At 38.0% G+C, this 26422-nt stretch overlaps 1 protein-coding gene across 2 annotated transcripts in view; it reads right to left on the reverse strand.

Moving 5' to 3' along the window:
• PTPRN2 (protein tyrosine phosphatase receptor type N2) overlaps nucleotides 1–26422 on the reverse strand; it is a 634777-nt gene that overhangs the window by 552108 nt on the left and 56247 nt on the right. The window contains exons 1-2 of one of the 2 annotated variants that reach the window (XM_085050285.1): nucleotides 20254–20281; nucleotides 15860–15910 (exon numbers count right to left, since the gene is read on the reverse strand). In XM_085050285.1, coding sequence (XP_084906411.1) covers nucleotides 15860–15910; nucleotides 20254–20266 — 64 coding nt within the window. In that variant the 5' untranslated portion in view covers nucleotides 20267–20281. Of the gene's footprint in view, nucleotides 1–15859; nucleotides 15911–20253; nucleotides 20282–26422 lie in introns of those variants that run through there. The other variant, XM_085050284.1, reaches the window with a different exon arrangement.

Here is a 26422-nt window from a genome sequence, read left to right on the forward strand (position 1 = left end):
CTTTGTTATCTGCCAGCTCTATCAAATTCTCTGAATATTCTGCAGCTCTGAAATCCTTTGCTACCTCTACTGCCTATTACCAAAGCCACACCTGAATCCATCAGATTTCCTCATTCCATTACATCATTACTCCTTGCTATTGTACACCAATTTCACCAATTCTCTTCCATTCCCTGACAAGCAATTTTAACTGGAAAAGTAAAGAGCTGAATATATGCCAAATTAACCACCATTTCTAGATCTCTCAGACTAATCTTTGGAAACTTTCCTTGGATTTCCTGTATCATGCATAATGCCACTACATCTGATCATACAATAACGTCACAAGAACAAAAAGAGAATATACATCAAGTATTAGAAATTTGGTACAAAAAGATACTTTTGAAGCCATATTATTGTTACTCAAGCTCACCTTAGAGAAAGCAAGTGTTTCTAGGAGACTGAAACTTGTTAAGACTAGTGAATTCACCTTTGCAACTTTCTTTCTTGCCAGTTCCGTATTGTCTGCCACTGAAATAAGGATGGACATGCAAAGAAGGCTATTACGTAGTTCTGGAGCAGAACTTGGCATCTGGCTATTCGTTCAGAATTTCCCATAATATCAATGGAGCTGCCTTTATGGCACCCATGCACCACTCCACATTGGCACCAACCCCTGACAGAATACATTGCTGCTTAAATAATGGGGTTTTTCTGCAGAATCACAGCTTGTGTTGCTTCAGTGCTGCTTCCCTTTGCAGTAATTTCTGCCATGACCCCAACATTGTGGGGCTGTCCCTCGAGCTTCTCCTGCTTCCAGCTGTACCCTGCTTGCACCCTTCAGCACGAGGAATGTCCATACAAGTGCTGGATGTTGCAGCCTTTTCTGACATGTTCTTCTAAAAGATCTCACTTTTAGACAGAATTTTAATTTTCTATTTTTTCAAACTTCTTATTCTCTCAGAATAAGACTTCAAAAGGATATGAAAGATTCAGGAAAAGAAACTTTCTTCTCAATATGTGTCTTTCTTGGATGGTCTTCCAGTCCCCTGGCACGAAAGCTCATTCACTTCTCCCAAGACTTTTAGCCTTTTCCTTACACCAGCACCCTGATCCAAATAAGTAAACAGCGGCTCATGGAATAAAATTAGGAACCAGCTCTATAAATTATTTTTCCCAAATGCCTTGTACTTTTCCCCCACACAATGTAAGTTTCCTATTTTAAATACAATGTAAGTTTCCTATTCTCATAAAAATATGGAAATAAAACACTTGGTTCATTTTTAAATGATAACAAATTATGCATTAATTAAAACATAAGAGTTAAAGGCTGTTTACAGAAAAGAGTATGTAAATCTTATTTCTGAATATATACAACAACTCTCATTAGGTACAACTTTTTTACTGTTTTCTGTTGAAAATTGCTGGTGAGGTGTACTTACACCAAACATTATATATCTTTTAGGTCCATATAAGCTTTTAGAAACCTCTAAGCTACTCATATACCCTGAAATTTGATTCAGAAGTCAAGACCTAATATAGTGAGATCTGTGGCGGGTTTCTTTTAACTTAAAGTACAAATATCTGAAATTAATATTAGCTTGGGTTAGCAATTAACACCCCCCAGATTTGGGGATGGAAACAATCCAAAGTTTACCTGTAGAGATCTGGTAAGCTAAACAGCTCCTGTGCTTCTGACCCGCCTGGCTGCTGCAGAAGACAACAGGTAAATTAATCTGAGAGCCCAACAGAAACAGCTTCTTTACATCAGTCTTGATGAAGAAAAATAAAGGTTATTTATGCTGATTTTACTCTCCCCCAACATCAGGCTTTCTCCATAGGCCTCCTGTTGATGTTTTCTCCTTGCCCAACTCTGAGGTTCCTTTCAGTGCTTCAGAGTTCCTCAGCTATGGAGACAAAACTAAATTTCACTTTCAGTGCCACCCAGGGAAGGAAGGGTGAGGATGCATATGGGAAGGAGGCTTGGAGGAAGCCAAGGTTTCCCCAGCCTTTTAAGACCTTTGAGATTCCCTTGTCTCTTCCTCCATCCTGTGCATGCCTCCAGGCTCCCTCCACAGTCCTAAAGCACCTCTCTTCCCGCATTCAGGACTTTTTCCAGCATCCCCACACTCAATTTGAAAAATAAATTGACTTTTCCTACCTCAAGCAGCAAGTGCTGCTCCCAGAGAGGATCCCAGACTCTGGCAAGGAGGAAAGGTGCCAGGTCACAATCAGACTTTGCTCTGATAAGGCAAGGATAGCATGGGCAGATACAGAACAACGCTGAACTGTGGCCCCAGTGAGAGAAAAGCAAACCACAACTTCTGCTGCCCCTGTCCCCAGTGCCAAAGCTGCTGCAAGGACAACTGAAGTCAGAATATCTCATCATCTCCTTCTCAGCCTTGATAGAAAGAGCTGCATTCCTCACTTAAGTCTGAAGTTCATTCAGATATCGTCAACAGCAAAAGATGACATAATGAATCGTTAAAACCTCACTAAATTCTGTTCCACCTTCCATAAAAATGGCCACTAATCAATACTTTCAGAGTTAGTTCAAGTGCAGCAGGGTAAAATGGGGGGAGAGTGAGCACTGGGCACACAAAGCTCAGAGCTGTGCAGAGCACAGACCCAGCCCCACAGACAGCACGGCTCACAGGCACAGGCAGTAAACAAGCAGAAATAAATCAGTCTGTTCCCCCATAAAATTGCTGCCACTTGAATTGCAGTATCTCACACACTGATACTGTAGATAATTCGGTTTCATCTTGATTATGACCTGTATTAACACCCAAAGCAATAAAATCTTTCACATTCTCATTTTACTGAAGCCAAAGGACAAACCTTCTGCAGTGACATATGGCTCTGCTCCTCTGCAAGTATGTTAGACTGCTTACAAAATCTCCTTGCCTGCAAAGGATAATGCTTTTTAAAATAAATTACCTGCATTAATTTGTATTTTCCACCAAGAAAACCTCACATGTCATCATAATCGCCTGTCTATAGAGATATATGAGTTCCTCACATTGTTTGCGCTTTTTTCTCCGTTAATGGGGTGATTTTAGACTATGTCATTGATTATATAGCTGTAACATGCAATTTTTTCCAGCACAAGAGTCAGCTTGGGGCTCACAGACTGCAGAGCAATTCCTGCATAGCTCAAACAACATAAAGAACCATCATGGGGACATGAATTGACGATGAGACTAAGTTTTGCAGAACTTTGAAAAAAAGAGGCATTTCCCAGCCAGTTACTTAAGTACAATTTTCAGCCTCAGGGGTTTGGTATTACATACAGCTTTTTTTTTTTTTTTTTTTAATCCAAAAGCTTTCTCTGCAGTATATGTATTGATATACTGTTGCATAAACTTTGGGATACACACTTGGATTAGACTCTCCTGCTCTTTTCCTGGCTGCATAATTCTTCCCCATGCCATTACAAGATTACCAGCTGCCATGGGGAGAGCAGAGATTTTTCTAGATCACTGTTCTAGGAGCAAGAACTAACATTTCCACCTCTGTGAGGCAGAGAGAGACACAAAACCATAGTTCCCCACGTCCTGCAGGAGACCTCTATAAATGGCTCCTTGTAAGCTTTCTTTATGGCTAGGGAACAGATTTTATTTTTGTGTGATTAGAAAGTATTTCTCTGCTTAAAGAGGCAGGTTCAGATAAGAGCTGCAGCTTGGTAAAATGCTGACACCTGATGTACAAGCACTAGCTCATAAAAAAATTAGGCAAGAAAAGGTAGGAATAAAACTATTTATGCCTCCACTTGTTTTTCCACCTAAAAAGTATACTTCTGAAAAAAGCCAATTTCATCTGAACAAAATTCTGTTTATGTATTGTTTTTAACAAAACATCTTCTACCTGTGCCAACAACTTTTAAATAGCAAACAGGATGTGAACTGCATGACATACAGGAGCGGATTTTGTTTAGCAAATGCTTAATGTCATTGTCATGGTCCCTAAGAAGGCAGCTTGCAGTGGCACTGAAATTTGCAATTACTGCAGCTTAATTAACAGATTCCCGTTTCCCATTTACATCTAATATGGAGGCATGCAGGTTAAAAAACAGGAAATATTTATTCCTGTACTACTGTACATGAATGAAATGCATGACAAAAATGCCTTAGCCCTAGAATTTTGAACTATCATTTCCTTTGGTCTATGATGAACTAATGAAGTCATTCTCCCCATACCTGGGGAGAAATCATAAGGTATTATTTGAGCCAGCTGATCTGCATCGTTTGTGGGAATCTTGTGTAAGCAAAGCAGGAAGGAACCATGACAGTAACTGCACAAGCCATTGCAGCTCTCTGAAACCATGTCATGTTTTAACCCAGCCTGCAGCTAAGCACCACACAGCTGCTTTTAACTGCCCCTGCTCCCCAGAAAGATGGGGGGGAAGAGAATCAGAAGGGCAAAAGCTAGAAAACTCCTGGGTCAAGACAAGAATATTTTAATAATTGGAAAAAAAAAAACCCAAACAAAACAATAAATTGTAATGAAGAAAAAGAAAAAAAGCAAGAGAATTAGACCCAAGAAAGACAAATTATGCAAATGGAAACACTCTCTCACCACCAACTAACTAATGTCCAGCAGTCCCTGAGCAGCAGCTCCCAGGTTATGGCATGGTGGGGTGTGGGACATCCCCCTGGCCAGCTGGGGTCAGCCCTCCCAGACCCTATTGCTCTCCCCCAGCCTCCTCACTGTGGGGTCCTATGTGGAGCAGAAGAGGTATTTAAACTGTGCAAGCCCTGCTCAGCAGCAATGAAAACTTTCCTGAATTACCAACAAGGTTTCCAGCACAAATTGAAAAACTACAGCCCCACACCAGCTACTGTGAGAAGATCTAACTCTAGCCCAGCCCAAGCCAACAAAGTATGGCCTCTTCAAAAGCCAAGAATTCATTAATGTATTGGCCAGAGATGCCTGGGGGTAGAAAAAGAATTCTCTCTGTTAGATTCATTCTTTCCACCGATTTCTGAGATGAAATAGTATTTTTGAAGCTCCAGCTTTCTTACCTCCTAAAATATGCCATTAACCTCTATGCCAGTTATAATTTATTTTCAATTACCATGCCAACAAAATACATTGAAACAAGTAAATCTTTTTTTGCATCATATGTGAAGGGTAATATTTCACAGAATAACAAAATAATTTCAATCAATGACCTTATTCCTGGGAGGGGAACAACCAGCATTTTGGGGTATAAATCTCTTGAGCTATTTGAAACAAAGCCCAGCAAGAAGGCATGAGTTCTAATTGTCAACGCAGTGGATCCAGAGACATGAAATGGGCACTAACTGGCTGATTACCTTTTTAGTGAACATGGATTTATAATTTGTACTGCAACATTAAACACATCCATCAACCTTTGCCACTGAGAAAAGCAGTGCTGAAAGAGGGATCCTTTTCTGCCCAAACATCTTTCAGAGCTCTCCATTTCTTCAGTTATAATAATTTCTGGCTCAAGTTTTTGGGTGGGGGAGTTCTAACTGGAAGAGCAGAAAGACAGTGGAGAAAAGAAATCTTAGTATTAGACTAAAGTTCAAACAGTTGTAACAAAAACACTGCATGGAAGTTTGACATCTAAAGCTAGATTTCCCATACCAAAATTGAAATTAATAAAGAAGAATTTGAGACATGGAATAGGACCAGTTTTTCTTAACATTATATTGATCCATTTTTGTCAAACTATTATTCACAGAAATTTTTAAGTAAGAAAAAAAGAAGTGAAAGAGTTTAAAAGTCAAACATTCAGAAAGCAATAACTCAAACACATCAATCAAAATTACAGGTAAAAACTGAGAGGAAACTTTTCTAACAGCTACTGTCAGTGAAAGAACAGTTTGTTCCATTCAATTGCTCAGCATAAGCCATACCCAAAATTCCATTAATATGAAGGCAGGCTGTCATCGAAGTAGGATATCTTAATTGTTGTAGAAATCTGGTAAATCTCCACATCTCTAACTTGGAGGTGAAATAACATCCTACAGAGAGATTATATCAGAAGACTAACAGGAGATTATTATAATTTGGAAAGATTTGGGGTACTTTTTAAAGTCACACTAAGAAAGAAGCAGTCAAGTCTACTACTTAAAGCTAGAAAACTAATCAAAATTCAAAACCAGAACACTACTACCTTGAAAACCACTCCTCTTCTGAAGAAAACAAATTGATTTAATTTTGGAAATCCACAAGCTATTTAAACTGTTTCCACTGTGACTGGGTATTGCAGATTGCTTTCTATGAGTGTTCAATAAACTATGAAGCTATTAGCAATCTTGCCATCCAAAACTCCAATACCTTTTCTATCTAAACTTCACAGGAATAGAGATAAAGCAGCCTAATGTGGAGTAAAGAGAGAGGACTACAGGACAAAGAAAAAATCTGAAGGAAGGTCTCAGTAGTTTTCAACTCCCCTCAATTAATTTTTCTCCACCAGCACATTATAGTTTCTGGTTGGGTAATACACCTCTTTCTCATCTACTGTAGAGTTTATGATAGAGAAAGCATCAAATTCAGCTCAATAGTAGATAGAGATAAAAACAGAGATTCTGGCCATTGAAAAATCACACTATTCACAATGTGTGCAGCTGTACACATCATACCTGTTACTTCCAAGAAAAAAAACTATGATGATACATCTTAATGTCTCAAAGACTCAGTGAGATAATGCAGTTGAAAGACTAAATACAATCTTAAAAGGGTTAACATTAAATAGAATAAATTAGGTACACATTTTCAACCTTATCATAATATTGCAAATTCATTACCAACACAAATGTTTACCGCATTACATTAAAAATGAAAACATTTTCCATTTGACAGACATTGTTCCTTAAAGAGTTAAGAGTCCAAAAATTAAATGTTGTATTCCCTTACTTGGCCTCAACATCCACTGCTGTTACCAACCTTAAATCACACAGATCCTACCACAGGGCACTACAGGAACATGCTGACAAAGCAGCAAAAGCTACCAAATATTCTCAACTTATGCAGAGCAGCAGCCAAAGCTATTTCAGTAAAGACCAAATTACAATAAATAGTTTGGGACCATAAAATATATTTATTGTTCTGTCTACCTCTAGAGCAACTTTTGTTGCTGTTGCTATGGAGGCTGCAGGGAATGAAGGAAAACTCTCTTTAAATTAAAGGCTTGGAATGGCATATAATGCAGAATGACTTTTCATTAACAGATCTCTACCTGTTAATCAACAGCACTATAATTAGCTCACTTTCAGATTGTTCTTGTTTATTAAATGAGGACAGCTAACAGTAAAAGCCTCTCACAGTTCTTTATTACAAAGCATTTGTTCTAAGCACTAGAATAAGGAGTGGTATGTATTTCCTAGTTCACTTTGGATGAACATCCAAATCAATCCAAATCAAGGACTCTGATTTGGTAGGTAGTAGGTACACAACTAGGGAAAAAAACTTGGGGAAAAAAAAACTTCAACATTCTTTATTTTAATTCTTTTTAAAAAAAGAGCAAATGTTGCATCTCTTTAGTTCATCTATTCAAAACAATCATGGTAATTAAAAAGTATTTTTATATACTACATATTTATCTTTCTTATGTGCATATAAACTTGTATCTCCTTTAGAATATTATAAAGTTATACCCTCATCCTCAGCTTCTTACTTGACATAATGGATGTCAGTAATTACTGCATATATTTTTCACACACGAGCTATCTTGAAACAAAACAAAACCCTATTTCATGCAAAGACTGTTCTCACTGTTGCTCTGCTGCAGTAGATATAGTTTCAGATGATCCATGTCTTAAGGTTTTCTACTCATTTCTCCTCTATTCTCTGAGAAGCTGCTTGGCCAGGACCACAACATCCTTCCCCTGGAAACCATAAATATTTTTTTCCTATTATGCTTACTGTCTAAAGGTAGATTGAGAGTCAAAAGACTATTAGTGCTTGTCAAATGCTATGAAGTCAGAAACAAAATGGTGTTCAATAAATGATTATTGTGACACAACAGCAGTCAGATGATGCACAGTTTGGGCAGCACACAGAGGGAAGGATTTTAACAGAACATATGAAGGAAAAAGGACAGAAAAACAAGAAAAAAACATATGGCATCTTCTGCAAAGAAAAGCTTGTCATTGTAAAGAATCACCCAAAAGAACCTTATTCAGAATATGTTTAAGAAATCTACAGCTTTGCCTCCCACACATTCAAGAACATGCAGGGAGTGAATACTCAAGTCATTCATTAGTGCCCTTGCAAAATTGGGACATTTTGAAAATACATTTGATTCATGACCTCATATCTTAAGCATATGTACTTTAGACAGGATTACTGAAGTTTTCAAAAAGAAAGACACAAGCAGCATGAATATTTTTAAAAGCACAGTTTTCCCAAGCAAGGCATGGGTTTAGTTTTCTAGTCTGTCTTCTTTTAGACCTTCCCATCAATGCCTCTGTTAATTACCAAAGTACCTCAGTAATTAATTTGATTGACCCAACTAACCACTGCTACACTGAAACAAGTCACTGCTATTTAGGGGCACAAAGGCAAGAACCAATTTCTCTTCTGACAGAGAACAGATGAAGCCCAAAATAAGTAAGTAGTTGTTGAGCACTTCATTTTTGGAATTACACATTTTTAAGTAATGGAAATGCTAAGCAGAAGGTATCTTTTAACAACAGAAAAAAGGTCATATCTCACCCAAATCTGGGGCTGCCCAATGATCACAATATGGCTGTGAAGCTGTCACTGCCAACTCACCATCTCCTCTCTTTTGACAATTTTTATAACTATTTCGTATTCATTAAAAATTTTATGCTTTTTTTTTTTTGGTGGTGCTTTGGTTTGTTTTTCTTAGCAAAGGTGAACAGTTGAAGAAAAAAACAGCCTATTATTCTGTTTTTTCAAAAGCTATAACCCCAACATCTTAATCACAAAGTAAACCACACTCGTGAATGTCCCTTGACAAAGAAGAGGACAAACTATGATGGATTTACAGCAGAGACAGATTGCTGCAGTGTCACTCCAAACCAGGATTCATTTGCTTTCCACCTCACTGCCAGAACATTATCCCTTGGTGTTCTCTTCTTCTCTCCAGACCACACTGTCCTTTTCAGGCCCTCATGTTTCATCATTTATCAGGCTCAAACCTTACTGAGACTCCCTAATGTCTTTAGCAAACAGGCTGTACTTTTCCATGGCCTCTCAAATGTTAAAATCACTTTCTTTTATTTAGTGTAATAAAAGAGTGAAATAGGGAACATCTCCAAACATGTCCAATGAATGTGTTTCTATCCAGCTTACCCAAAAAGTTAACAAAGAGGTCCACGACACATGGATAAGAGACAAGATAAAGACAATATCTCTAATACCCAAACACATTTTCGTGAAACATTTAGCATGCTAGTGTAATATACATGTTCAAAGTTACCCTAAATTGTATATATAATGCCTAGTACATGTTCAAAAAAAGAGCAGGAAAAAAAAGATTTGGTTGGATTTGTTAATAAACACATCTTGCAAGACTTCATATCACCTCAAATATTTCACAGAGAAATATGGAATCTAAAAAAAGAAAAGGCAACTCCAAAAATTTCAGAATTTTAATCATACTTACTACCAGATCATTACAATAGATTTTGGAGATTCATCCACCTTATCACTGTAAATGCATAATTTTTAAGAGAGAAAAATACCAGATAACTATGGCTATTCCCCAGTGATGTCAAGCCTTCCCACACAAACACTCCCCATCCCCCAGCCTGCTGGTGGGGAGGTGGAATCTTTTCATCAAACTTCATGAATCAAATACCAAAATTCCCCCAAAACCACTCAAAACCACACTGGTTAAACAATTTTCTTATGACACTTGCCCTGGTTCTGTGAAAGCCACGAAAATACACTGCCACAGGTAACAGCATTAAGATAGAATTAAAGTTTCCTCGTGACAACACAGCAGAGTTCTTGCCTAGGCTCTGAGAAAAAGGAGGTCTGTCCACAAGAAAGAACACTGTGCAGCACTCAGCAGCTTCAAGACTTATTTTCTAGCACAGGACACAGGAATATAAAAGATTACCTATGGCTGGGGGGAGATTTATGGTTGCCTCCCCTACCTGTGCTGAACAGCACACTGCCAGTGAAGTCTGAGTGCTGCTTTTCTGCCCTGCAGGAGCTGCACCTTGAGATTCTCCACAAAAAGAATATCCCACAGAAAAGTTTCTACTGACAGCTGGAACAGTGGATAACCACAGTTGCATTATCATGCTAAGCATCTTTTCCTAAGAGAGAGTAACTTTACCTGTGATCACTACTCCAGTTCTAATGCCAGTTGTGTTGGACATTTCTGTCCCACTCTCACACAGGCAGCTGTCTTAACACCACATTGAGACAAAGACAAGAACAAATACATAGTTTAGAAGACAGATGGGCCTTTTTTCAATGAGGGGAAAAAAGCCCTACCACACTGTTTCAAAGTAAAGAAGATGAAGTCATCATCACACTGACATTTTGACCTTCTGTTAAGACTTAAAATGTTAATTTTTCACCTCCAATACCTCAAATAGCTCAGGGGAAGTGAGAGCTAACACAAGGGAGGTACACAGGCTAATGGGAAATCAGAGTCTTCCTCCCAAACAAACTCCATTTCATGTATTTGCTCCTATTACATCACATAACCTAATGAATAACAAGTGTGGGGGGCAAAAAAAATGAGCCAATTTCTACCCTGGTGTTTATTCCCACAGACTTATTTCTAAATGTTTGTGTATTTCCTTAAGAAATGTAAAATATTCCTAATAACTAAGACACCGCCCTCATAACCACAGATTCTCAGGAATATTTAGGTGTTAACTCACCCTTGATTTCAGTTGAATGAAGTTTGTAAATACTTCTGAAGATGTGGGTTTGCAGAATACCATTACACAGTGGCAGATTTTAAGCTTTACTCATTGTTGAGTACCACACAAGATTTTGACATTTTTCTGACATTACTTATTGAAAGCATATTTTAAAAAATTAAGTGTCAGACAAAAAAGTCCCATCATTTCCTTGAACTGGTAGGGAAGAACTGGTACAGAAGTAAACCCTAGCATTTAAATAATTGGTCAGATTTTTAATGCAAACATCCATGCATTCCCACTTGCTTCAGAATTCAGGTAAGAAATGACATCAGGTGGTATTAGAGCTTCACTTATTTGTGAAGAATCCCCACATCCCTGAAAAGAGCAGAAATTCTCTACAAACAATAAAGCAAGTGCATGCAGAGGTACTACTTAGTGATACTCCTCACAAGTCTGAATTTAGTTACAACAAGCACTGATGCTCACAGAAAGGGCTCGGAAAGCTTAGGCTCAGATTTATGGTGTCATTTGACAAAAATTCAATAGCTTTTGGAGAGCAGTGCCTTGCAAACGCAGATGTTGCTGCAGACATCTCTTAGCTAAACAATGCCGAGGTGCATCTCCCTCTGCAATCCCATCCTACCAGGCAATGGTCTGGAAAACCTCAAAGCATAACACATTAAGTTCAAAAAACCATTTCAGGGATCCTGAGTTCTCTCCCTTATCATCTGTAGCACATGTTTACTGTTTATGGCTCATCACCAGCACATGCAATAACTTCTATTCCAAATGTTCAAGGAGCTCTGCGGCTGAGGAAGAAAACACGTTAATATTCTGAACTACCTGGAGAGATGCAAACTTGGAAAGGTTCATGACTTTGTGCTGCAATGCTTGGGTGCCCCTGACACACCGTGCCAACCTAAGTCCCCCCTACCAAGTGCAGCCTGAATACATAAAGCAATATTGATTCAGCTGTGCAGTGCTGTTTGCCCAGCCTTCCAGAGGCACAGCTTCTCCAAACACTGCTGCAGACCTCAGACCGTGTCTTCCGAGGAGAAGGTTGGTGTTTGTCAGCGAGGCCTGACTTAATGATGCGCTCTGCGCCAACCACTGCATTTAATTAACTTTCCTTGCTTGGCCTCACTGAGTTGTTTTCTACTATCTGATCTTGTCTGCATGAACCCTGTTATGATTTCATGCAGGAAGGAGGCTTGCAGCCACAACCTCGCTCATAAATAAAACTGCCCTGATTTATAAAGGATCTGTTGATGGGAGCAAAGATATCATGATAGCCGTGCCCACATAAAACATGGCACAAAGCTGCTTTCTGAAGCAAAATATCTGCAGATTAAAGCTAAAGGGAAGAATACCATTCTTCCAAATGAGCAGTTAAAACAGTTTAATAAAGAGAGGAAAGAGACCAATAAGGGATGGCTATTTTGAAATGAATGCTTTTATCTGTAGCACATGGTGTCTTTCCCAGTGGCACTGCTGGAATTCAACAGCATGATTTCATGAGAAAGAGTAAGAACTTGTCTTTGTTTTGCTGCTTTCAGAAGCCAGTTTGTTTAAACCTTCCAACAAGGAAGGTACACGAGCTGATGTTTTACATGAACTGCTTTATCTCTCACTTAAAATGCAAAACAAAACATGACATATTCCCACTTATCCAGCTGTACTAAATTTAGTATATAAATACAAGGACTGTTCAAGGGTAAAGTGAAGGATTTCTGTCTCAGATGCTCTAAAAATTCCTTCTTGATGCTTTTTTCTTTCCTTTTCATACGAGCACATCCTAGGCAGAACTGTTAAGGAAAAAATACATACATGGGCAAACTCTTGCTTAAACTTCTAACTCAGACAGCAAAATGTATGTGAACATGTGAAAACCATATCTATCTTTACCCACAGATGTGTCACTACACACTACTCATTGCAAATACTGTTCCTCACATTATTATTTTCCTTTTATATATTTTGTTTAATTAAGACATTATTTGCTATCTGTAACAGCTCCTCTGAGCATTTATTGGATCGAAAGCATTTCCACGTTTATAGCGTGCCAGATTATTTTCTATGCAATTCTGCAGTTCACAGGCATATTCACCTTTCCTATCAAGTGTTTTTAGCTGGAGGCTTTCAAGCTTCAAGCATTCTAGATGGGTGAAAATGTCAGTTCCTCCAGCTCCAAGACAGAGGCAATGATGTACCAGAAGATAAATACATGACATCTAAGTCACTTTACCTCTCAAAGTTCTGGCTTTGCAAAGGAAGAGTCCAGGAAAACTAACTCACTCTTTTTGCCTGGCTTATCTTTATGCCATTAAAATAAACATGAAACAATATGTTCCTTTTTAACCACTTGATGAGTCAGTGCAGCTCAGAAAACTGATAAAAGGTTTGTGGAAATAAATTAATATTGCATGAATGCTGCTGGAGCTATTAAACAAACATAAGTGAGAACCCATCACTGAAGCCAAGAGACCTTTATACGATGAGGGAAAGTGGCAGAAAAGTCAACAACCATTATTACAGCAGGTCCTTTACCCTGCAAAAACAGCATGTGACCTTAACAGATGTAAGCAGTGCTTATCTCTGATATAAGCAGTTATGTTGCTTATGTCAGATCTTATAACTCTATTACATTGCTTTTAACAATAAAAAAACCATTCTTTTCACAGCAATTTTTTTCCTCGTGCAAAGGAATATTTATCCAAATCTTTCAGTCAAAATCTTTCCTCAGAAGAAATGAGAAGGAAAGAACAGTAGGGTTTTTTTTTTTAAGCTATGAAATAGCTCAGTTATTTGTGTTCTGGTTATGCTTTTACAAGTCTGATGCATGAAATGTACTTGAAATACCCAGTTGATGACATGATGGGAGAGAGCAAATACTGTGACTTAAGTCCTCAGTAGGCAAACCTAGTTTTTTTTCTATAAATGTGGTCAGTTCAATTGCCTCTGCTGGAGGCAGAGGAAAAGATCAAAATTCTCAGCCTCCCTGAAGGAGTCAGCAGCAGATCTGCAGAGCACAGACACATCAAAGATGCTACTGAAAAGCAGTGTTTCTTACCCACTTTCACACTGTCCTTCAGAAACACCCATTTGTGTGACAAGAAAGGAGGCAAACCTTTTCGTGACCTTGAAATACACAAAGTAAGCTCTGCTTCTGAGCACAGTCACCTCCACAAACCTCAGTTCCTGAGCTTTCAGCCCAGCAAAGTGCTCACATTTTAATATATCAAGATTTCTGAAAAAATTCAGAGATACAGGTGAATCAGCAGCAGTTTGGGCAGGAAAAATGTGAAGGATTGCTCAGAAGCAAGTGGCCCACTTCCTTTCTGGTACATATAAAAAAAAAAGTAGATTCTGATAGTTTCTTAGTATTTCAATGCATGATCTTCCAAAGACCATGCCTATTTTCTCAGGAATAGGGTATCTTCATTTGCATCAAGGACAGTGTTTAAAATACACTCTAGACAACATTTGCCCAGCTGGGACAAAAAAAAAAAAAACAACAAAAAAAACCAACTTTGCAGTTACCTTAAACACATTGATAGAATCCCTGCAAATATTTTTTAAAACAAGATCAGACGTTAGAAAATAGTATTGATCAACTGACTTATTAATTACTGACATTTCTTTACCATCAGTTATGCCACAATATAAGTAGATTTACAGAAAAGGTCTATTCAAATTCAAAGATTCAATTTACATTATCTGATTTTCCATGCTAATGAGTGTCACATGGAGATTTTAGACACTGCATCTTCATTTAAGAAAAGAGGTAGAGTAAGAAGTTAGGAAGCTACATTTATAGGAACAGCAAAATGTTCAATGGAGAGATCCCTTAAAGTACAGAAATTAGTATCATCTGTTGCATAAACTCCCCATTATGAATTGTCTGCCACATATGACAGTGGCCTATCATAAAACCTGATATAAAACCTAAATCTGCTTGCACTGGGGAATGCTTCAGCCTAGGCACTGGAAAATATTGATAATCAGCAAAATGCATCAGTGTAGAAATCTGCCACTACCCTTCCTGGTGTCAATCATGGGAACTGTCAATACAGAATTCTTACAAATTTGCATCTGTCTGATGTTAAACAGTACCAGAAATTCAATTTCATTTCATCTTAAATGTTCATTAGATAAACTTTATTAATATCCTAATTGATTAATAGACCCATTTGAGTATTTCTGTGTTTGATAGAAAACAGAACTTCTTCTTTATGACACACATTCACAGACAAAAGTTTCATATACAGTACTTAATTTAAAGAATTTAACCCCCTAATTACAGATGTATTTATTTCCAAATACTCCCACGTCACAAGACACTATTAAAACCACTCTCTTCCTCCTTTCATCAGGTACACACATATCTAACAACACTTATTGTTTCAAAGATCTCTCTCTAAACATCCTCTGTCCTTCATCAGGAATTAAATTATTTCATGTAACACATTAACAATCTTCAGCTATCATTAAACCTCTTTCCTGCTATTCCATTAGCCTCATTCATATGTTGAGTTGGCTTTTTTGACTTACCGAAAATAAATTGGGAAAGACATCAAAAGAAAGTTATTTCTGCATAAATCAAGTAAAATCACAGAAAAAGGAAGCAGTATAATGCACAACTGTGGTGTTCCTTTGAGACCTTCTTTCTCATTACAATAAATAAAAACTTTTGAAGGAGAGGAGACTGATAATTACTCAATATCATCCTCTAAAAAGAAGAACAACCTGAAGGTAACAAAACAGTTATTTCACCCATATTAAGACAAATTAAATGTTAGCATATTTCAGTTTGTTTAATTAAATTACAATCTATTTCACATAAAAGGAGATGGTTTTGCTCAGGGTTAAGACAATATTTATTTATTTTAAAATCCATTAAATTTCCCCAAACTGCTGACTAGAATAGTCACACCTGGTACTTTTTCTTTTCCTCTCCTTCTCACTCATCCATGCATTTGGTTTACTGAATCAACCATGTAGCAATTACACAGTGGAGGACAGACTAATCAGCAAACAAAACATTGAAGACTTACCATTTATACAGACTTCAAAAGATCTGCAAAGGTCATCCTCAAACAGGCAGCCTAAAAACACAATAGAAAGGTAAAAATTAACACAGGTTTCAAACGGTGGATAATTAGTGTATTTTGAAGACCTGTTAAATGTTCAGCAAGAATCAGCTATTTGGTTGGCCTTGGAAGTTGAAATTAGTCAGTAGAGAAAGTCCAGAACAAGTCTGATTAGAGAACACATCTTACTAACTGGCTGTGTCCAGAATAACTTTTGATGATTCTTCCTCCCTTCATTCCTCTGCAGAGAGTTCAGGTTTTTACTATGTATGTCTCTCTCATTTAGTAATTTGAGGGGCTTTATGTTCTCCTAATTTTGGATACATTAGAATACCACAGCACAGTAATGCTGGCAATACAGCAGGAAAATATACACCAAGAAACCAAGAGTTTCCTAACAGTATTGCTACAAGCCTGTAAGTTAGCCTATAAATTGCTCAGATTTATCTTGGATTTAGTAACTGCAACCACTGACCATGTCTAGATCCTCAGGAGCAGTAACACCTTGGAAAAAGGCTTAAAAATTAAGCCATCCCTACCAACACTATGATACCTCACAGACAGCTGACAAATCAGGATAGGTCTACGAAAAATATCCTTGGATTTTTTTCCATTTAAATAGGAAATTTGTTCCCAAATTTGCTGCTTGACAAGCCCCTGCTACACCAGCTCCATACTTGCCCCTAGAAACTGCATCCTGCTTGGCAATCCCAGCTGTTTCACTTGTACACATCTCATGGATGAAGTATTCTGTTCCCCTGTCACCAAACTGTTCTGTTCCCTTGGTGTCACCCAACCAGTATTGAGACAGTAGTGATTATTGCCTTTATCCTCAAACAAAATGAAACCCTGCTGAGATTTTGGGCAGCACAGGAAGTGGGCAAGATGTGCCTCTGCTCTGGTCACTGCACAGCAGGGCACAGGGACAAGGATCAGGTGCAAAAGCACTGTGAAATACCCTGCTACTGTTAAGGGCTCTCACTTTGTACCCAACCAATAGGTTCTCTATTTTCTGACAGTGATAAAGAACTAGGACCAGAGAAAATCTAAGGAATTAAGCTGTATTTTGAACAAAGAAATTGCCCTCAAGAACACATTTTCACAATTTTAATTTTTCTAGGAAATATCTTGTTTATAAATGGACACACGAAGTTATAGATTTTAAACAATCTCAAACTCTTCCACACTTTGTATCAAGAAACCAGCCAGGAACTACACCAGATCCAAACACATGAGCAAATCCTCTCTCCCCAGCCATACCTATGTCCACAAAAGCAGAATAACAGCACCTCTATCCACCAGAGAGTCCAGTGGATTATGTAAGGTGTCCTTATAAAAGGAAGCAAAAGGCTCAAAACTCTCTGACCATGAATTACCTGGCTCCTAACCCTGCTAATAGAAAAGTTTTGGCAGACTAGAGTGACTTAGAAATTTCTGGCTTTTAGCAGGTAACTGTATTAGCACACCATTAAACCTGAACTAATAGGCTGTGTCTCTCAGCAGAATTAATTAGCACACACTAGGTCTGAGCTAAGCAAGGCTATGTGAATTCAAGGCATGTTGGAGAACCACCAGAGTCCTTTACATCCATCCCACACCTACCTGCAAAGACCACATACATATAACCTTAAGGAGATTTACAATAGTCACACCAATAGGAGTTCTCTCATCCTTCTACCCATGCCCCAGGAAACTGGGGATATGCATTTGGCACCCTTTGAAAGGGAAGTTTCACACCAGGAAAGCTTCTTCACTCAGAGTAGGGCAGAAATTGTGTGCTACACAACACACAAACTGTGGCTCATAACATATTTTTGTGATGTGGATGATTTTGCTCCAGACAAGTCTGCTGTAACAATCATTTGACCTGAAATAGTGTCTGAAAGCTCGATGAATATACCTGATTGCAGTCCTGGTACTGACCCAGCCAGGCAGGAGGATGCCTGAACTCCACATTGACTCATAAAGAACATCAGACAAGAATGAGGACAGGCAGTGACCAAACACACCTGCACAGAGTTCACAGCACAGGAAGAGTCTAATTAAAAGCATAGCAATCATCACTTAAAAAAAGGAATGCTTGCAGTAAAAAAAAAAAAAGTAATAAAAGAGGTAGAAAACTGCAAGCACCAATATAAACTAGACATAGGGATGTGTACTTCAGTGCTCCTGCTTCCAGAAATCTGAAGTTATCTCTTTTCATGCCTAGGAAACATCCCTGGTTAAACTGCTCTTCTTTGTTTTCCTGGGAGTTTACAAAAGAATTAAGCCAGAAGCCTGAAATATCTGTGTCCAGCAAAGGGCTGCTGACTTTGTCCTGTGATGAAGGGAAAAATCATTTTTGTAGTTATTTTCTATCCTGCCGTGCTGTGGATCCAAAAGGTGACAGATGAGAAGTTTCAGCCAGGAATATCTCTGGTGAGCTGGTATACTAGAACAGTGACTGGGTCACCTAGGCTCTGCTGAATTTGAAGCACCTGGGAGTTGAGATTACAACCACCTGCTGTCTGCAGCCACCTGCCAGGGCGAGGCCATTTTATGTTATGCTGATATTCTCACAAGCAGAAAAATCCAGATACAAGACGAACAAAATGAGCCTGCTTAGGTACAAAGAAATCAACAGCCAAGCTACCTCTATACAGAATTCTGATTTTGCTGTTACTGACTAATATATTTTCCACGAAAAGCACCCAAAAAACCCCTGGCATTATCATGTGTTAGTTTCTCTTTCAATAACTGTTGTTTATTTGATGTTCGCTGCAGCAAGGAATCTGATGCAATTAGACTTGTAAACCTATGTCTTGGAGAGTAAAATTAATAAAGTCAATGCATGGTAAACTATATCCACATCTGATTACTATAAAATAGACAAGGACCTCCAAGATGTCTTGAAAAATATTTTGGTTCCAGTTATTTATTGCTAAAGCTGATTGTTATGCATATTTCACCCAACCAGTCAATATGCTAATTTAACTACTAATTTATCTCCTGCTGTTTTTTGGAACATTAAGAAGCATCATATTTCATTTTAAATACCATCTACCTACTATTAGTAATGGTGGTAATAAGTCAACACTGAAGAGTGAAGTGGTATCATCTCCAAAATACATTTAATTCAGTTTATGCCTTATGGGAACAAAATTACAGTGCATTTTCTATTAAAAAAAAATCTTCCTACTACAAATAATCTCACAGTATACATAAACTGTTGATACAACACTTTCAAACACCAAACCCAAATCCCCAATCTCACTTCACTCAGCAGCCTTGAAATAACAAACTCTCCATAAAATTATCCAACATATATTACCTTGCTAAATGCAGAATTTAAAGAGGTTTCTTATTCTGACTTAACTTGCATTGAAATTCACCTCTTCACTAACACTTGCATGGTGCCCACATCTCAGAAGTGACAAAGCAGGTCAAGATATTGTATATAATGTATACTACACCACATTTACATGGTGCATTATTAAATATCCACAAGAAGAGATTCCACAGGGCCTTGCAAATTCTCCTGCCTCCCCTTCCTCCCCCTCTACTCTACATCTCCAGTGCTGTTTCTCAGACAGGCAGTACCAAGTCACAAAATACAGCTGCAAGTACAGGACCTAAATGTTTAAATTTCTTTGTCAAGTTACTCTTCTCATGAGACACTAATAAAACTATTTCCTTCTCTTAATCATACAGCAGTTCTGCTTTCCTAAAGAAAAAAATAGGAAAGTTTAAATTGCACTGGAACATATTGTTTGTTTCAATTTATAACAGAAGCCACTGAAGGTTAGGACAGTCAAGGCAGCAGATGAAATCACTTGAACTTCATCTTGAAAAAGCTGTAAAAATTCGCGTATCAGGATTTTTTTTTTCTAAATTGACATTGACTGATGACTCAAATAGACTATATTATGTTTATTTCTCTGTCCTCTTCCCCATTAACCAACACATGGTGATCTTATACTAAACAACTCATCCAAGAATGCCAAAAAGCCTGTAAACATTTTTCTAAATTAAAATGAAAAAGTAGGCCATAGCCCCTCTTTATCAAAATTGTCTTGTAATCATCAAAACAAGGAAACAAACAATAGGCAAGAACAGCTAAGTTTCTTCTCTACTTCTCAATCAGAAACTGTGAAAAGATAAACCTTCTAAATCCTTTGTGTTATTGAGGGTCCTCTACCTCTTCCTTTCACTCTCTTACAACTTCCATGTAAGCACTTCATGTCTCTTCACATTTGCAGACCTTAGCAACCCCTCCCCATCACAAAATTTTAGCCAATGATCTAATCTTCCTTAATCAAAATATGCCAACGATCTTTAACATTTTAATAGTCCAGAATGAAAATTCACCCCATCTTTACCTGTTTCTTTCATATTTGGCTGCCAGGTAAGGTCAGGAGACCTTGAAGGGTGAGTAGAGCTCAACACTGATGGTGAGGGTAAGAAAAAAAGAAAAAAAGAAACACCTGGGCAGGTCAGTGGCTCCTTGGGTCTTTAGCCCCAGCTGTGGATGATTCTAAATAACGAGTCACATGTTTATTTTCCTGCAATAGGATTAAGAAATATGGTCCACTAATTACATTTTGGAACCACTCAACTCACACAGTTGTGATAGCTTTAACTGAAGAAATCAAGATGGTGCCCAACAATAACAAATGATAATCTGGACATATTGGTAGGAAGAATCAAACAACTTGCAGAAAAGTGATGGAAGAAGTCATCTGTTTGACAAAGAGATATTCTTCTCACTAATAGAGGTGAGAGATAAATTTGCTGTCTGCTAAAGCTGTGATATATTCAACACATGCTCATCTGTCTGCCACACATGTGTGCTTAGCAAGTCTAGAATTACACAAAATTGCAAGAATGTCTGGGGAAAATGTTCTTTAAGCTGATCACAGGCTTCAAGCAGAGTTCAGCTCGGTTTCCCAAACCCTGGGATTACACAGGTGAGTTCCAATGTAAGTATATACACTTAACTCTCAAAACTTACCAATTGGCTGTGAAAAATCAATTGCTTTCCTTACTTTAGTTTCATTTTAGCATTCACTTTGATAAAAAACCTGGATATTCCCTGGCCCTATCTTTTAAATTTTTCCTTCTTTCTCCCTTGCTCTTTTTTCTGTTCCAGACTCCCATTCTCTTCCTGAGAAGTGTATTTTTTTTAACTCCTACACTCTGAGAAAACATTGTCCTGCCACCAGATTGCAGCTGCCCCTTCCTGGCCCTCCCAGAGACGTGCATGCCATTCCAGAGACGTGCCATTCCAGAGACGTGCATGCATTGCTCCTCCTCCCAGCTGTCCTCTCCTTTCACTCCTGCAGGTGAACAGCTCTGTCACCTTATCATTATTGATTGCTGGCATTTTCTGGCAGCCCAATCCCACCCATTTCCACAGCTGCCCTCCATTTCCCTTCTTCTAGCACACTCAACCATTCCTCTTCTGCCTCCCTTCTGGTGTGGAAAAGTGCAGAAAAGTGATGGGAGAGAGGTAGAGAGATGAGGGAAGAGTGGGGCAGCATTTGCTCTGTCTTGCTACCTCCATTCAGAGCTCTTCAGAGCTGGAGTAGGTTCAGTTACATTATTTTTTGTCTCCTCAGGTTCTCAGGAGTATCCAGAATTTTCTACACTGGAAGAGGCATTTTATCAAGCCATCAGGGCCTGTGCTGGTTTATCAACAACTGTTTGGATAGTAGTTTACTGATGATAGAACAGTAAATCAATGTGGTCAAGAATAATATTAAAGTGGCACATAATAGCAGAGGGGCTCTTTCTTCCAAGAGAAAAACATATGCCAGTATAAAATGTAGGGAGCTTTGATCTTATTCCTTTACTCCACCCTTTTATGTTTTTCGAATGTAATAGGTGCCTGATGTTTTGAAATACTGCAAACTCTTGAGAGAAGGGTTTATTTCTTTCTTTTTTAATTATGTGCATGTACAAAGCCTCATACAATGGAGCATTCATCCCTGGTGAAGAACCCAGGCTTTACTCTAATCCAAATTAACAGTCAGAAAGATGACAAAAGAAATCCCTGCAGTGGTTAACTAGAGGACTGTGCAATCTCTTACACGAAAAGTTTCCAAAGTAAAGTAAGGAAAGATTTCCCATAAGTGTTACCATATGGTACTAACACTTCCTCATCTCAGAATTACCCCTTCTTTCAATCATTTTTCATACATGCTAATTTGTATATTGAAGTATGATTCTAGCCAGAATAATTCATCATGGAATAGAGTTTCCATACATATAGGAAAAATTTCAGTACTAAACTTACAGCCAAGATTTACCCCTGAAGCCTCAATGGCATTACATATCAGTACTTCAGTTCCCCTCTTTATCTCACTTGCCCTTCAACATGTATGGATTGATGCACTAAATAGGCAACATAATACTCAAGAATGCTATGATGTATTTTATTATTTCATGCTATGTAAGGCTGTACTTTGTCCTTTCTGCAGTTAGGGGGAAAAAATAGATCTTTTCCTTTGCATGTAAGAAGTCTGAGCATGTTCAACACTAAAGAACAAAATCGCTTTGTGGGGAAATACTATTAGCTTATCTGATTACTAATGCCACGATTGCAATGATGTAGGGCTTTTCTTCTGGGGAGCTCTGAGGAGAGGTCACTACTAAGAATAATTGAAGATGTGAGCAGTAATAACAGGTCATGATGAGAAGAGACACTGAAAGTCCATCACTAAGAAAGCTCTAGAACAGCATTTGCATTTGCCCAGGGCTCAGAAAAGGGCTCATTCACCATTTGGTGTGCCATTTTGTCTTTTTTTTTTCACAGTAAATATTAAAATAACTTGCATTATCTCCTCTGAAAAATTACAGTTCTCTCACTGCTACCTTTCTAACTCTGTTTCTTTAGCAAGACCACCATTCACTCAAAGGCAAATAAGGAGCACAGGTATAATCTGCCAAACAAGTAGCTCTACTAATACTTAGTTACACTGAACACTAACATGTACCCTATTTATAATAAAAAAGTAGCAGATGAACCCCTTATTGGAGAATAAATAGAAGATAATTTTAAAAACTACCATTATTTCTTCTTAGGATCAAGACTGAAATCTTTTATCTACACCCTTTAATTGTGGTAGGAGGGGTCAAATGTGATTTACTCAAGTAACACAGCCCCAAACAAAGAATCGTTGCCATTTTGGTGTCCCATATTTGGGAATAAGTAGCATCTTTACAATATAAATTGTAGGATCTGTTCTTTCAAAATTACAGATTGTTAATTGTGGTACTCACAAACTGTAGATAAAATGTCATAAAGATCCAGAGCAGGCCTTCAGTAACGCATTCAATACCTTCTGGTCACCAGTTGCTAAAATTAAATTCTCTACAGGGCAGGAACTGAAATCAACCAATGCCCACTGAAATCCCAACTATAACTAAACAAAACTTACTTTTGTGTTTAGCAGAGAATTTGAAGGCTGAACACCATTGAGTCTAAATCAATAATTCCACTTCACTGTTTAAATATACCAACAAGCAGCCTGATTTTTTCTACCTGCCATTCCTGTACAATATCCTTCCCCACAAAATCTGTTGGCAGAAAAACCTTCCAGTATTATCCATAGCCATAAGATATAACATTGAAGCTTCCACACAGCAGAGTATGACATTACCAGCAATGCCTTCCTCAGTATCACTGCACACAGGCAGCAAGCATTGCACTTCAGAGGCCTCTGTGATATTTATTCTGTGAAAGAACTGCTGGCATCATTATATCTGTCAGCCTCATTTTGCCCATCACTAACTGCCAGTCTATTCCAGCATACTTGTTTTACAAACCTGCAGTACAGGAGTGAATTCTAAATCCTAATTATAACATAATTCTAGATGTCTTCCACAGTGAAGGTTAAGACAAGCTGGGTCAAAGAAGTAATGAACCATTAGCTAGAGGAAATAGGAACTCTGTCTGGGGAGTATGTGCTTTGGAAGATAGCTATTTTAGATAAAATATCCAAAACACTTACATGGTAAAGAAATTTATGTCCCATCCTCTGAAACTATTCAGTCTTCAAGAGCTATGATTCAGCTACAGCAGGTTTTTTTTTTTTAATGGTTCTTTAATATTTTGCCTCCTGTCTTGGGAAACCTTTGATTATTTGCTGAATCAAAAGACGGCAAAGGGACATGTTTATCATTTCCCTCTAACAAGTAGCAAAATTTTCTTTTCACTAGTTGGCATTATTCTTAATGAGTATCTCCTTGGTGCTCAAAAAACATAACTGGAATTTACAGAAATTCTCATCCATTTACATTGCCTCTAAAAATAAGTAATTATCCAATATTTAGGGGTAATGTTCCTCTCCCAACACTGTCTTAAGCAGACTTCCAAGGCAGAAACAATTTTTTGCAGAGGACTTCTCTAGTATTATTGGCTTTTCTGTTATGTTTTACCTAGAAAACAGAACAGCATTTTTAAGCAATGATGGCTGTACCAAGAGCTGCAGTATGACCAGTGTCTGTCACATGGAGTCTCCTCTGTTTTCCTTCCTCAGACTTATTAAAAAATCCCTCTCCTTTTTGATTAATCTGTATTTCACAGTTAATTTGAGTCCAAATTATCATGTGGAGTTGGCAAAAAACAACTTGCAGGGAAAAAAAGCATCATGTCACTCAGAGAAGACAGAAGGGCAAGGGGCTAGTTCAGAGTCATTTACTGCAGGGAAATAATTCTAATCTGGACAAACATGGGCTTGGGAGCTACAGATGAGTTCTGTAAAAAAGGGAGAAAGGACCCAAACACTAGTTTAAATCTGTCTATTTCCCTGTATCCATATTGAAGTCTGATCGATGTAGATAACAGTAAAAGGTGCTGTTTGGAAAAACAGCTTCATATTTTTATTATGCATTTCTGAATCACATCATAATGTTAATTTAGAGTGCTGAAATCACCTGTGCTCATCTAATGGAAGAGACACTATTATATACACTTGGTAATTTCTTTAATAAAGAGTTTAAACAGTCCAGAGTCATCCACATTAATTATTCATGTACTGGAGAAACATAATGAAAGTCAATGAAGAAAGTCGTAGTCTCCTGGAGTTCTTGAGGGGAAAAAGAATAATATTAGGTAAAATTCAATGGACTGTGACATCAAGATTTATCTATACAATTTACCCTGGGAATCTGAATTGCGAATGAAGCAGCAGCATCCTCTAGGATGGGACAGAGTTATGAGAAACAGGTCATACAAGGATACTGGTAGCACATCAAAGTTAACAGTACTTACTGAAGATGCCCAAAACTTTTCCCTTTCCATAGAAAAAAATCAAATAACCGTGTAAGTGTTTATCCACTAGAATTTTGTTTTAAATTACCAAGAACTCAGCTGCCCCAATCAATACAAATTATCTCTTGACAAACAATCAATGTGCAGCACCATGTGGATTTGTTCAAGTCCTGTTGGGCAAGTAGTATCTGTAACCACCAAGATGGGCATCACAATGACAAGGGACAGAATTAGGACAGTACTCTGTACTGCTGATAAAGAATTAAATCTATCCAGTATAGATTCATTTCAGACAGCTGTTTAAATTCATTAGAGAGTAAAATGATCCATTCCTACTTACTTTTGTGAAATTCCACCTATTTGAAAGAACTGAGAGTGAATGGTCTTGATTTTGACCACTAATTGTCCTCTAATTACTCCTGACTCACCCTGATGTTTCTGGGGCTGGCAGCAGAGCCAGCTGTCCTAGAATGCATTCTGCTGTTGTGTCTGTGAAGCAGCTCTGCCTACTCTGTGAGACCAGGGAGATGATTTTCCCTAGGCTAGCTGTTGACAGGCAGCCACCATAATGACACACATCAGCAATGTAGTTAAGAAAAAGCCTAATGATTAAGGCAATTTGGGGAGGAAGCCAAGAAAATTAGAGATAATCTGAAATATGACAAATACGAGGCATGCTGAACAGCACCAGAATTCATCTTCTGCTTCCTTCCTAAAAAGTACACAAAGGCTATTTTTCTCTTTTCCAGAAAAATATAAAAATATCATTAGAAGACTAAAGCTCTCAGATTCTAGAAGTTCATCTGTTACACTCATTTAAACAACAAGGAGAAACTGCACATAAGAAAATCCATTTATGAAAGAAAAAAATCTGAAGGCTGGATGCTGTCAGGAGTTTATATAGGTGCTTTTCACCATTAAGAGTAGACAAAAGACTTTGCTATATTGTAGCCATAGAGACACCAGCTCTCATTAACTTAGCCTCCAACATCTATTGATTTTCATGGAATTGAAGTATCTGAGCAGGGAATTAGGGTCCAAATGCTTACTTTTTTCCTGTTTGAGTTTTTTATCTTTGCTATTTTTCCTTTGTAATCTTTATTTCCATATTACAGAATCCTCTGTGCTCATTCCCTATCTCCTCATGGATATTCCTTGCTAGTGAGAGTTAGCAGATAGGAGGCACATAATGGAAAAGAGAAAGGAATGGGAATTTTCACCCCACTGTTCACCAATCAGGAACTTCCTCCCAGCTTCCTCCACTGCTCCACCAA

Source organism: Lichenostomus cassidix, chromosome 2, assembly GCF_008360975.1.
Source record: "Lichenostomus cassidix isolate B80296 chromosome 2, HeHo_3.0, whole genome shotgun sequence".
NCBI classification, from domain to species: domain Eukaryota; kingdom Metazoa; phylum Chordata; class Aves; order Passeriformes; family Meliphagidae; genus Lichenostomus; species Lichenostomus cassidix.